Below are 14,255 nucleotides of genomic sequence, written 5' to 3' on the forward strand. Positions count from 1 at the left end.
GAATAATAATGACAGTATTCACCTTATGTCTAATGTCTAACTTGATCCCTTTGGGAGAGACAGTGATCAGGAAAATATTTCTTTCCACCAAGCTCAGTGTCCCACAGAGATAGCAAGTGCCCAGGAGTTGGAGTCTCAGGAGAGAAAGATGCCAGATGACCCAACAGTGGGAGCTGTAAATACCTCCTCTGCTGTTGTCCTTGTGAAGGACAGGATGTAGTTGACTTTTTATGTAGTTTTAAACCTACTTATGAAACTGATGCTTCATTCCTTCCTGCTGTCTTGTCTGAGAACAGAGCTTTAGTTTCTATGATCATTCATCCAAGGAGGAATCCAGACTCCCACATGGATACCACCTTCTCGACAACTCCTACCAGGTGAGCCCAAAACTCTGGTAGGTACTGCAAGAAAGTGTCACAGAGAATGGAAGCTGAGAATATTCACCTCAGGTCACCTAAGAGCCCAAACTAGCACAGCCCAGAGTCACAGATCACTGTGTGCTTGCTTGCTTGACTAATAAATTCACAGGTAATTTATTTAATATGTTTTTAAAAAAGATGTCTGTCAAACTCAGCAATGCAGGTGAGAATTAAATGATGGGAATGGAAATACAGTTGGAGAAGACCAAAGAAAGAACAGGAGGAGTAAAGGGATTTCCATAACGTTAGGACATTTCTATGGAGATTTGCAATAAATGAGTAAAAATTTAATATTTTGTTGGGAGGAATGTGCACTGAAGTGTGGGCTATTTTATATATATTTTAATTATAAATTGTATTTGGGTATTTTTCTATATTTATTGCAAAGATCAATAGATGGCTTACAAATATTACCACACAAAAGCAGCTCATGAGACATACATTTTGCAGTATCTTCTCTCAAGCTGAATAGTCCCAAGAAAATAATAACTTTTATTTGACAGAACATGTGGCTAAATGAAAGAGCTTTACACATCAGTTATTTCATTACAGCTGAGGCTAAAAATATTTTGTTAGTTTTTTTCCTGACTGGGAATAGTCTTTGCTATTTCTTTGCTTTTTCATACTGGGGTCTTTTCATTTTTCATTTCATTCTTTCTAAGAGTTGTTTTTTTTGTTTGTTTTTGTTTTTGTTTTTGTTTTTTTTTTTGCAATGTTTTCTACTTTCTATTTAGTTATAATAGATAAATGTTGTGAGGGGTAGTATGTGAAAATTTTTAAATTTTGTTTGGCCAGGGCTACTAGTCAGTCATACTGCAGACCTATGATCCTCATTGCTTTTTTCCCTTTAGTTTTTGTTCTTGGGCACATGTTCTCATGAGACAGTGACAGAGACAGAGACAGGGAAAATGAGAAATCACCTCCCAGGGAATTGGCCATAGAACATCCCCTCTGTTCAATTCTCCTCTCAGGAATTTGGTCATAGACACACCCATATCTGGTGTGATTTTCAAACCACTGGATCTGGGCCTTGAATCACACAATCAACCATACGAGATACAACTCCTAAACTTTCATAGCACCTGCTGAGCACTATCATTGCTCTCTCGCTCTCTCTCTTTCTCTCTCTCTATATATATGTGTATGTGTGTGTGTGTGTGTGTGTGTGTGTGAGAGAGAGAGAGAGAGAGAGAGAGATAGAGAGAAGAGAGAGAGAGAGAGATTTTGTTGCTATAGGGTGCTTGTGCTCACTGGAGGAACAAAGAGAAAAGAGACAGAGAGACAGAAATATATCCACTAGAGGGGATGGCCACATCACAGTCCCTTCTCTCAGGATTCTGGGTGTGCATGCACACATGCTAAGCATGAGTTTCTAGTTGTCGACCTGGGACTCAAATCGCAGTTGACTTTTTGAGAGTTCAGAGCCTTAACAACCAGGCCACCTGCTGACTCCCCATCATTGCTTTTCAAACTTAGGAACATCTCCCGGTAGCTCTCGGGCTGTGCAGAGACAGGTTTTCTGTAACATTCATCATCTTATTTCACATTTATTATTACTGCCAGATGTGGGGGCCTGCAGTTGGTGTAGTGGCTAAGGTGCTAGACTCCCACGTGGCCAAGTACAGTTCAGATTTCCAAACCATTCAGCTTGAATGGTTCAAGTCCTGGACCTGGTGGCTTGAAACTCACACCAGGCATGTGTGTGTGCATACCCGAAATTCCAAGGGGAGAGTGGAAGAGAAGGGATTGTAGTATGGCCACCCCCCTTAGGGGGTGCTTTCTCACTTTCTCTCTCTGTCTGTCTCTTTCTCTCTCTGGTGAGAGCATGCACCCTATGCAAAATGCAGGCTAGTTGACATTATCCAGTGTGAGTTATTCGTGAAAAGGCATGAATCAGCAAATATTTCTATCAGTAGCTGGTACTTCTGCCTTGGAGACCATTGTTTTAACTGTGATACCTGATTAAAATTATTAATCAAAACATTATGGACTAAATAATTATCTCTTAATAATCTGACACCATTTTTTTCCACTCTAATAAAAGATTTAAGTGGCAAAAAAGAGAAAGAAAATTACCACATGCGTTTTGTGATTAAATCAGCTTTTTAAACTTAATGATCATTTCCTACCATCTTGTACAACACATCCGTTTGTGTTCACCTAAAATCATGTAGATCTTTTTGGTAAGCATATTTGAGTCTCTTTGTTTCTATGGCACAACGTTTTTAAAATAGATATTGTGGATACTTTTTCTTCCACTGCTTCTCTAAAAATACATATTGTAATATTTTCTAACCAGGTCTTTTCAATGTAAGCTAAAATAGAGACTTATGCTGAAGTGATTAAATAATAAATTTCATTTTTTTCTTTGATAATTTGTTTTCTATTCTCATTTCACTTTATCAAATACATTTGTTTTGAATCTATTCTACTTACTTGGTTATATATTCCCTATTATTCTCTTTTTAAATGTCTCTATAAATACGCAGCACAAAGTGGTTATACACAATGTGGTCCCAGGTTCACATGTTCATGGGAAGCCTGCCAACTGGAATCTGGCTGCTGTATCTCCATTCTTAGAGGGCTACATTCATAGAGGGCTAGGATAGCACCTGTCTGAAAAACTCTGTGTCTCCAAACTTCAGCATCAGCAGGTTCCCTCATTCCTCAACACCCTCTGACACCATCACATTATGCTCCCTCTTTCTTATTTTCCTTCAAGATGCCCAAATGTCCAAGAGCAGACAAGTAAATTGAAAAAGAAAATGTGGCACATGTACACTATGGAATACTACTCGGCCATAAAAATAAATAAGTTCATGTTATTTTATAGAAAGCAGGCAAATATTGAAGATTAAATGCTAAATGAAACAAGCCAGACTGTGAAAGACAAACATTAAATGTCCCAACATAATATACACCAAATATCTGTGCTTTATCACAAAAAGTGAAAGATTAGAAGGTATAATAGCAGAGAGGACAACCGTAAATAATAGAGACAATATAGAAAGGAGTGGGTAATAGAGGGTGGGAGGGAGGGATTCAGGGAAACAAACAAACCATTTAGGAGACATGAAAATAGTTATCTGTATATGATACATGTCTCCACTTAGGAGACATGAAAATAGTTATAATGTATATGATAATGTCTCTTACTTGACTAAGATGCACTGTATTCACACTGAGAAAACCATGTTGTACACTGTAAAGATGTACAGTTATTAAATGCATAATAACAAATAAATAAAAAATAATGGCAGTCAGCTGGTATTAATTTATCTTAAAGGAAGAAAAAACTGTTAAAACTTAGTGTACAGTGAATGAACAGTGTTCAAAAAGTCTACAATGGAATAAGTAGTGTCTTAGGTTCTCACATTCACTCACCACTCACTTTGGAATCCTCTGAACAACTTCTACTCCCACGTGTGATGCTGGTACCATGATGATAGCTATGTGAGAAGAGGTGTTAATTAAGTAGCTAGATTTAATCATTCCATATTTATCTGTACATCCCCAAACCATACTGTATGGTAAATACATACAATTGTATATCTTTTTTTTTTTTTGTGAGGTTTTTGCTATAGGGTGCGTGTACTCGCCAGACAGACAGAGAGAAACAGAGAGACAGAAAGTGAGAAATCACCTCCCAGGGGGAATGGCCACGCTGAAATCCCTTCTCCATTCTCCTCTTGGGATCTTGGGCACGCACGCACATGCGCCCGGCATGAGTTTTAAGTCACTGGTCAAGGACATGAATCATGGTCGACTACATGGGAGTCCAGTGACATAGCCATTATGCTAACTGCTGGTCACAATTGTATATCATTTAAAACATAAATTTGGAAAAAAAAATAGTATCGGTTTTTATAAGGTGCTTCTCTCAGCAAAAATTGTATTAAAGTTGTTTTTTTCTATTTTTATACTTTTATACTGAATTTTATATATTTTTTGCATTTAATCATATTACTTTTTTTTAGAGGTTTTGCCTTAGGACAATACATGCACTCAGCAGAGAGAGAGAGAGAGAGAGAGAGAGAGAGAGAGAGAGAGAGAAGAGATGGAGACAGTGAGAGAGAGTGAGAAATCATCCCCCAAGGGGCAATGGCAATACTGCAATCCCTTCTCCATTCCCCTGCTAGGATCTTGGGAACACACATACACACACACACACACACAAAAACAAAGACCAGGTCTGAGTTTCCATGTCACCGGATCTGGGACTTGGACCATGGTGGCCATGTGGGAGTCCAGCTACATAACCACTACACCATCTGCTGGCCCCAATTATTGTACATCTTTTTTTTTTTTTTGGAGAGGTTTTTGCTATAGGGTGCATGCGCTCACCAGAAAGATAGAGACAGAGAGACAGAAAGCAAGAATTCACCCCTACGGGATATGGCATTCCCTTCTCCTCCATTCTTCTCTCGGGATCTTGGGCACGCATGCACATGCACCCAGTGTGAGTTTAAGCCTTTGGGTCCAGGACTTGAACCACAGTTGACTACATGGGAGTCCAGTAACATAGCCATTATGCCAACTACTGTCCCATCATTGTACATCTTAACAGCATACAATATGGCTTTCCAAAACATACGCTATTGCACTCTGATCAAGTCAAAGATGTTACTATATAAATCATTCTCACCAGATAACTTTTTAATTATCATGTCTGTTAATTTATTTTCCCACCCCCTGCTAACCACCCTCTACTAAACACCCAGTCCTGTACAGTCTCTTGTATCTATACTTGTCATCTCTATTGTTATACCTTCTGATTTTTCAGTTTCTGCCTTAGAGTACAGACATTTGGTATGAATGAAGTGTTAATTGGCAACTCCTAACTTGTGCGTAAATTTGAACTGCAACCCTTCCTTTGGGCTATTCTTCCCCATGTACCTGGTGACTATGTGGAAACCTGCTCATTCTGGTCACCATCATGGACTCTCACCTACAAATGCACATGCACTTCTTCCTCTCCAATCTGTCCTTTGTTGACATCTGTCTATCCTCCACTACCATCCCAAAGATGCTGGTGAACATCTAGACACAGAGCAAGGTCATCACCTATGCAGGCTGCATCACACAGATGTTCTTTTTCATGCTCTCTTCTGGATGAGGTATTTATTATTATTTTTTTTTATTATTATCATAATCTTCTTTGTATTACATTGGATTACATATAACTTTACAGTGTATTACATTGCTTTTTCAAAAGGGAATGTCATGCATGTTAGTCAATACAGATGGGTGAGGTATTTTTGTGCTGACTGCAATGACTAGACTGGCTTGTGGATCTCTGTCGCCCCCTGGACTACAGTGATCATTGACTACCAGCTCTGTGGACCGCTGGTTCTGTTGTCCTGGGTCATGAGTGCCCTGTCTTCTTTGTTGCATTGCTTACTGGTGCTGTGGCTGTCCTTCTGTACACACTTGATAACCCACCACGTGTTCTGTGAAATATTACAGGTTCCTGTTCTGACACTTCTCTTGATGACATGATGATAAATTTTGCATCTTTACCAGTGAAGGGTGGAACCTATTCTGGAATCTTTCACTCTTACTCTAAGATAGTTTCCTCCATGTGTCATCTCTTGTTAGCTCAGGGGAAATATAAAGCATTTTCCACCTGTGCCTCTCACTGCTCAGTTGTCTCCTTATTTTATTGTACAAACGTGCATGTGTACTTTAGTGCTGGTGCTGCCCACAGCTCACACTCAAGTGCAGCAGCTTTGGTGATGTGCATTGCGGTCACCCCCATGTTGAACCACTTCATCTAAAGTCTGAGGAATAAAGACTTAAAGAGGGCTCTGAGACAATTCTTCTGAGGGAAGCTATAAAAGGGTTACATTTAAAATGTGTATGTAAATTAAATACTCTAAGCCTCACGGCCAGAAATAGTGATTCTTTAATTAAATGCTAGAACTAGAACTTGCACTATCTTTTTAAATTGCTCTCTTTTTAAACTTTTATTTATTACTTTTATTTATTTACATTTAATCACTGTACAACTGTACAGTATAAAAAATGGCTTTTTCCAGTGTGGATATTATGCATCTTAGTCAAGTAATTGGTATTATCATGAGCATTATCATCAACAGATAACTTTTCAGTTTTATTTCTGTTAAATATTTCCCCCCTTAGTCTATTTTCATTTCCTGGGATTTCAATTTCTTTGCTCTCTATGGCTTTATAAAATTTATGTTATTTGTTTTAGGAAGGTTTCTGTCCTCTTTGATATCTGACCACTCTCCCTTTGTCATTTTCCTCTTTTTCCATATCTATTCTCAATCTAAGAAACAACAATTTGGGGAAAAAAATAGAGAGGTAAGACATTTGTGGGACACAGAGGTGATTTATTACATGTTGATGATGACATGTATATTGGTCTTTACTAGACTGTTTTGAGGTGTATATTATTCTGGGTAAATTCTCCTTACAATCTAAAATGTTATATTTTTATCAACTTGACCGGGGAGAAATTTTCATATATTGAAATGATCACCTTGTAAGCTAAATAATGTGATTGAATGTATTAAAAAATGTAAAATAATAAATAAATAAATATTTTAAAAAATAAAATGATGTACAGTGATTGAATGTATAAGTAATGATAATAAATAAGCAAAAAGAAACAATTTTGGAGATTCTCACTTGTCTCACACAAGTTGAACATTCATGTTCTGAAAACTGAAAATCTGAAAAGTTTTGAAATCTAAAACATTTTCAGCACCCATCTGATGCCAGAGTGCATAATGCCATATCCAATTTGATGTCAGGCATGGTGACACCTGCCCTATGCCAATTTCATGTCATTGGTCACAGTGTAAAAGGTGTAATACAAAAAAAATGTATAAAACTACCTTCAGACCATGCAGGTAAGGTGCATTGAAAATACACTGCATTCTGTGTTTAGACTCGTATTTAATACACAAGATATCTCAGTGTATACATAGAAATACTTCAAAACAAAATTCTGGAATTTGAAACACTTTTGGCCCCATCCATTTCACAAAAAGGAAATTCAAAGAATAGATGTATTTTTAATTTGCCAAAAATTTGTCTGTTTCATGGGCATTTGTGTTGGTTCCATGCTTAGCAATTGTGAATAATGCTGCAATAAACATGGATGTACTAGTATTTTTCTGACTGAGTGAATTCCTATCCTTTGGGTATTTACCTAGGAGTGGAATTAATGGATCAAATGGTACTTCTACTTTTAGGTCTTTAAGAAATCTATATTGTTCTCCACAGTGGCAGCACTAATTTACATTCCCACCAACAAGAAATAAATATATAAACATGAAAGTAAAAAAAAAATGTAAGTTGTATGTGCTCACTGGAGAGAGGCAGAGACAAAGATGGAAAGCGAGGAAGCATTTCCAGGAAGAATGGCCATGCCACAAACCCTTCTCCTTTATTCTTTTTTTAGGATTTTGAGCATGCATGCACATGTGCCCCAGGGGTGTTTTGCAAACCACCAGGTTTGTGACTCAAACAAAGCAGTTGACCATGTGGGATCTAGCTCCTTTAACAACTCCACAGCTTGGCTGGCACTCAACCTGTGTTTTGATGAGTTGTCTTAGGTCTATGGAATAAACTACACTAGGCAACTCTAATGTTGTTGATATAATTTTATTGTCAATAAATATCTGGAATCATAGTATTTTACTTTTGCAGCCATCCTTCACATTTATATAACTATGTTAACTGCTCCTCTCGAAAATATAAGTTTTTATTTTTTTTGAGAGGTTTTCGCTATAGGGCGCATGCGCTCGCCAGACAGACAGAGAGAGACATAGAGACAGAAAGCGAGAAATCACCCCCCAGGGGGGATGGTCATGCCGTAATCCCTTCTCCTCTATTCTTCTCTCGGGATCTTGGGCACGCATGCACAGGCGCCCAGTGTGAGTTTTAAGCCACCGGGTCCGGGACATGAACCACAGTTGACTATGTGGGAGTCCAGCGACATAGCCATTACGCTAACTGCTGGTTCCCCGAAAATATGTTTTCATCTGTTGTGGCTTTTTTAGCTGATCATGAGTGTTTACAGTACCACTGGTCTCTCTTTCTCTTTGCAAGACTGATAAGAGACTATCAATCTTCATGAATACAAAAGAAAATATCACTATATATAGTACAGACATGAAGTATGTAAAAGAAGATCACAAATAATTTTTTGCCAATATTGGAAAACTTAGATGAATAGGAAAAACTCTGAAAAAAACATTTAATTGCTTTAAATTTAACAAAAGAGAAAATAATAATGGAAATCTGGAATCGAGTAGATGGATGGCATAAGCGTAACATCACTGGATTCCCACAAGGTCAACTGTGGTTTGAGTCTTGGGCACATGCACACACACATTTCCCTACTGGGTTAAATTTTATACTCTGTGTGTGTGTGTGTGTGTGTGTGTGTGTGTGTGTATGTGTGTTTGTCCAATATCAAAGAGGACAATGGAGGAGAAGGGACTGTGGTGTGGCCATCTCTCCTGGGGGATGATCTCTCACTTTTTATTTCTCTTAATCTGTTTCTCCACAAGTCCATGTGCCCTATACAAAAATCTTTCTTAAGAAAAAAAAAAGAATATAAATCTGAATTATTTTACAAGTGTTAAAATAATTGACTCAGTAAACAAAAAACTACCCACAAGGAATATCCCAGAGTCTGAAAGAGAGGCCTTGTATGTCATCACTTACTATATATTGAATGTCTACATTTACAAAAACCGAAAGATTGGAAAGTATAAAACCGTAGAGAGTAACTGTGGATACTAGAGACAGGGAGGGAGGAGGATGAGAAATGGAATGCTAGTGGAAGGGAAGGAATCAAATGGAAAAAAGGGAGCAAAACTTTTAAGGGACACAAAAATGAAAATTATCTGTTGATAATAATGTGTATGGTAATAAGGGAGGAGACTAGGTACACCAAAGTATCTTGATGTCTCTCGTGACTCCCATCTCTTCTCAAGCCTTACATTCAGGGCATCAACAATAGACTTACACCTTAATTATCCATCTTATTTCAAGTTCTTCTATCTCTGTTGTTTATTTGCATTTCACTTGCCACCTCTTCTAATATAAGTTCTTAATAAATACTAGTACAAAGGTGGGAGCCTTATGGAAAAAGAAATTCCATCACAAGACAAGTGATATATGCAGGGATAAGGACAACATGAAAAACAGTTTGTAGCTAGTCTGTTAATCAAATATTTAGATATGAGGTTCCAACACTGGATCCATTATTTGAAGAAACAGAGATGATTTCTTTCTTAGATAGGGACAGGGAGTTGGAAGTGAGAGACAAATAAGGAATATTTACCTCTGGGAGGGAGGTGAGGGTTGAACCACTGAGATAGAATATCCATAAGGGCTTCATTAACATTTATTTCTCTAAGATTATTCAGCCACTGAGGGCAAAGGCTAATCCTTTAAGGCTTGAACCAGATGTAGAAGCTTTAATTTGCTTCAACCATTCGAATATGTTGATATTTACAATGATTCACAATGGTCCATTTCTGCGATTTTGTGGAACCCTTCCTCAGCCATTTGAACAAATCCAGAATATCAGCTACAGGAGGAGAGAAAATGTGGAAAGATCTAGCTGTGTTAATCAACACTCCACCTAGAGCAGACAACGGCCAGCCAAGTTCTCAATAGATGAGACATCTCAGCTAACATCAGCTGTACCTCCTCATTTGACTCACAGATAGCTGCAGGTTCTTGAGGAGATCAGAAAACTGAGAGATTCTGCTTCTAATGTAATAACATTAGCTAACACATGTATTATATGAAACCATTTTCTTTTAGGATGGCTTGTTATGCAGTAGTAACTAACTAATACAATAACAAAGTGAAGAGAATGAAGGGCAATTATAATAATCTTCGACTTTCTAGTTTCAATATTTTTTTCTGATCTTTGAAGACTGCATTCATGATTATTTTGTTATTCAATTGTTTGAGAAGATTGTGTTAGAAAGTAACTAATAAAGAAAACCAAGAGAGTTTAGAAAGATGCCTGTTTGTGCAGAAATACTTGGGACCAGAAATACATGACTACACAGATATCCAAGGTTACTTGTGAGTGATGCTTTAATCATGAAGATTAAAATGATATCTACACATGAAGGAGATATAATATAGACAATATTGACAATAGCCATTCACTGCCCCTTTGATGATTGTGACAAGGCTTAGAAAAGGTGGCTATATTTCATTTAGAGAAACAGATTAGTCTAGTTTGCTTCATTTAGCAGTAAATCTTCCATATTTGTATACTTTCTATCAAATGCCAAATTCTCATTGGTCTTATTTTGTATATTTAGGCATACAGGAAATTTTCAATATGAAGTAGGATGATATTTTAATAATAAAGCATAAATCAAACCAAGCCAGCCTTCACCAAAATGAATAATACCCTTTATACCTGAACACCAATTTTTTAAACATAACTAAGAAGACATAGAAAATTAAACAGAAATAATTTTCATAGTAGTGCAATTCATAGCTTGCAATTTGGGGCATCTTATTTAAATTAATCTCTGACATTAAGGCCATAAAAAGTCAAATCATTTATTGAAAGGTATCTTTCCAACCAGATTCCACTTGGAGACATGTAGATAGTAATGACTTATTTACAGTGACTGTGAAAGCCCAGCAGGTGCCAAGCTAGGGAAGAGATAGGATCTTAGAGATGAGAATAAAACCCAATGACAAATTATTGACTACAGTTTTTGCGATAGGTTTTCATAAAGAACAGTTAAGGAAGTCACATGTTATGGAATAATGAACAGAAAACTTTCAAAATATGGTATCAGAATTTTTTCTATTGAATATTTTTGCTGCTGAAGGTTTCTGCTGTAGGGTATGTATATTCACCAGAGAGAAAGAGAGAAAGATACAATGAGAAGGAAAGCAATAAATCACTATAGATGTGGGATGGCCATGATGCAATCCCTTCTCCTCCATTGTCCTTTTAGGATTCTGGGCGCACATACAAGCATGCCCAGCAAGATTTTCAAGCTGCCAGTTACAGGACTTGAACCATGATTTGTCATGTGGAAATAAGCACCCTAACTACTATGCCACCAGCTGACCCCTGAATTATATTATTGACCTTAGCAACCATGTGTAGTTATTTTGTTCCTGTAAATAATGTACAGCATTTTATTGATTGATTGATTGATTGATTGATTGATTGGAGAGGTTTTTGCTACAGAGTTTGTGCTCTTGCCAGAAAGACAGAGACAGAGAGACAGAAAGTGAGAAATAACCCCCCAGGGAGGATGGTCACACTGCAATCCCTTCTCCTCCATTCTCTTCTCAAGATCTTGGGCATGTACGCACATGTGCCCAGCATGAGTTTTCAAGCTACTGGGTCTGAGACTCTAACCGTGGTCAACTATATGTGAGTCCAGCGACATATCCACTATGCTAACTGCTGGTCCAGAGCATATTATATTTTAATAGAAGAAAGAAAAACTTATTAAGCATATGTCTTTGCAGAAAAATATTTTTTAATATATTTATGGTGCTCCATGAAATTAACAGGGATTTCCAAATATTTCTGATCTGTGGTTGAGATAACCTTGTGAAAATACAAAAATGAACAGAGAAAAATCTGTCTAGATATCAGAGTGCAAAAGTGAGGTATTTATATTGTATAGATAAGTTGAAAACAAAGTCATGGGTAATCCAGGATATAATCAAATAGAAAAAATATCTACTTCTAGAATCTGGACAATTTTCACCATTATTACCTTATTACCTGATGTCTTGAATCCTGCTAACAACTTTCTTTCTTTCTTTCTTTCTTTCTTTCTTTCTTTCTTTCTTTCTTTCTTTCTTTCTTTCTTTCTTTCTTTCTTTTTCTTTCTTTCTTTCTTTCTTTCTTTCTTTCTTTCTTTCTTTCTTTCTTTCTTTCTTCTTTCTTCTTTTCTTTTCTTTTTTTTTCTATAGGGCATGTGTGCTCACCAGGAAGACAGAGAGACAGAAAGTGAGAGAAATCCCCCCCCAGGGGGGATGGCCACACCACAATCCCTTCTCCTCCATTCTCTTCTTGGGATTTTGGGAATGCACGCACACTCGCCTGGCATAAGTTTAAGCCATCGGGTCTGGGACTTGAACCATGACCAACTACATAGGAGTCCAGCGACATAGCCATTACCCTAATTGCTGGTCCCATAATCATGTTTCTTCATTATGAGGACAGTTTATCTATTGATCGTTTTCCTCCACCTTTCCTCCACAGGAAACTTTTCAGAGCTGTCTTTACGTCTTTGTTCCTCAAACTATAGATGAAGGGATTCAGCATGGGTGTGACCAAGGTGTACATCACTGAGGCTGCCGCACTTGAGTCAAAATTTTGAGTAACAGAAGAACTAAGGTACACAAGTATAATTGTACTATAAAATAAGGAGACAACTGAGAGGTGAGAGGCACAGGTGGAAAATGCTTTATACTTCCCCTGAGTTGATGAGATTGCATGAATAGAGGAAACTATCTTACAGTAAGAGTAAAGGATCCCAGAGAAGGGACCACCAACCAGCAGCACAGATCCAAAATAGATCGCCATGTCATTCAGAAAGGTGTCAGAGCAGGCAAGGTGGACCACCTGATTAAGTTCACAGAAAAAGTGGGGGATTTCCACTGGTGCACAGAAGGAGAGCCGTAATGTCATTAAAGTATGCAATAATGAAGTAAGGAAACTTATGACCCAGGACAAAAGAACTAGTAACACACAGAGCTGGGGGTTCATAATGACCATGTAGTGCAGGGGGTGACCAATGGCCACATACCGGTCATAGGCCATCACTGCTAGGAGAAAGTCATCTAATATTATGAAGAGCATGAAAAAATACATCTGGGTGATGCAACCTGCATAGGTAATGACCTTGCTCTGTGTCTGGATGTTCACCAGCATCTTTGGGACGGTGGTGGAGGTGAAACAGATGTCTATGAAGGACAGGTTGGAGAGAAAGAAGTACATGGGGGTGTGCAGGTGAGAATCTGAGATGATGGCCAGGATTATGAGCAGATTTCCAATCATGGTGAGCAAATACATGGAGAGGAAAATCCCAAATATGAGGGGTTGTAATTTCGTTTCATCTGAAAGTCCCAGAAGAAGAAAATCTGAAATTCTTGTATCATTCTTTGGTTCCATGTGATGGAAGTGACTAGCAGGAAAAAAAAATAAAGCAACTAATTTTTCATTCAAAATAGTTCAGTTAACTCACATAGTTCACAAAAAGTACTCACTTTTCCTGGCAATAATAATGTATATGTTAATAATTTTGTACTAATATACAATACATTCATGCTGAAATAAATAATTAGATGACAATTTTTAAAAATAACTTCTGGGACCAGCAGTTAGTGTAATGGCTATGTCTCTGGACTCCCACGTAGTTGACTGCGGTTCGCGTCCTGGACCCGGTGGCTTAAAACTCATGCCAGGTGCGTGTGCATGCGTGCCCAAGATCCTGAGAGGAGAATGGAGGAGAAGGGATTGCAGCATGGCCATCCCCCTTGGGGGGTGATTTCTCGCTTTCCATCTCTCTATCTATCTGGTGAGTGCACGAGCCCTATAACAAAAACCTCTCCAAAATAATAATAATAATAATAATAAACTTCCATAGTTGAAATGCTATGATTACTGTTTTCAGTGAATAAAATGATATCTATCTATTTATCTATCTATATATATATGCTCATTAAAATTTATTTGTTGTTTTCTTGGTTTTAAAAAGGAAGAATAGATATTGTGCATGAGGATATAAGATAAATATTATAAATGAGTTCATTCATTATATTATTTACATTTCATTGCCAGAGAGT

At 37.6% G+C, this 14,255-nt stretch overlaps 1 protein-coding gene across 1 annotated transcript; it reads right to left on the minus strand.

Moving 5' to 3' along the window:
- Window positions 1-12,618: 12,618 nt before the first annotated feature.
- On the minus strand, window positions 12,619-13,581 carry LOC106734002 (putative olfactory receptor 7A2). Its single transcript, XM_014584551.1, has one exon. It carries the CDS (start codon window positions 13,579-13,581, stop codon window positions 12,619-12,621), a length of 963 nt encoding a protein of 320 aa, XP_014440037.1.
- Between the last annotated feature and the right edge of the window lie 674 nt (window positions 13,582-14,255).

This window comes from Tupaia chinensis, unplaced genomic scaffold (genome assembly GCF_000334495.1).
Source record: "Tupaia chinensis unplaced genomic scaffold, TupChi_1.0 Scaffold147086_2, whole genome shotgun sequence".
Classification (NCBI taxonomy): Eukaryota; Metazoa; Chordata; class Mammalia; order Scandentia; family Tupaiidae; genus Tupaia; species Tupaia belangeri.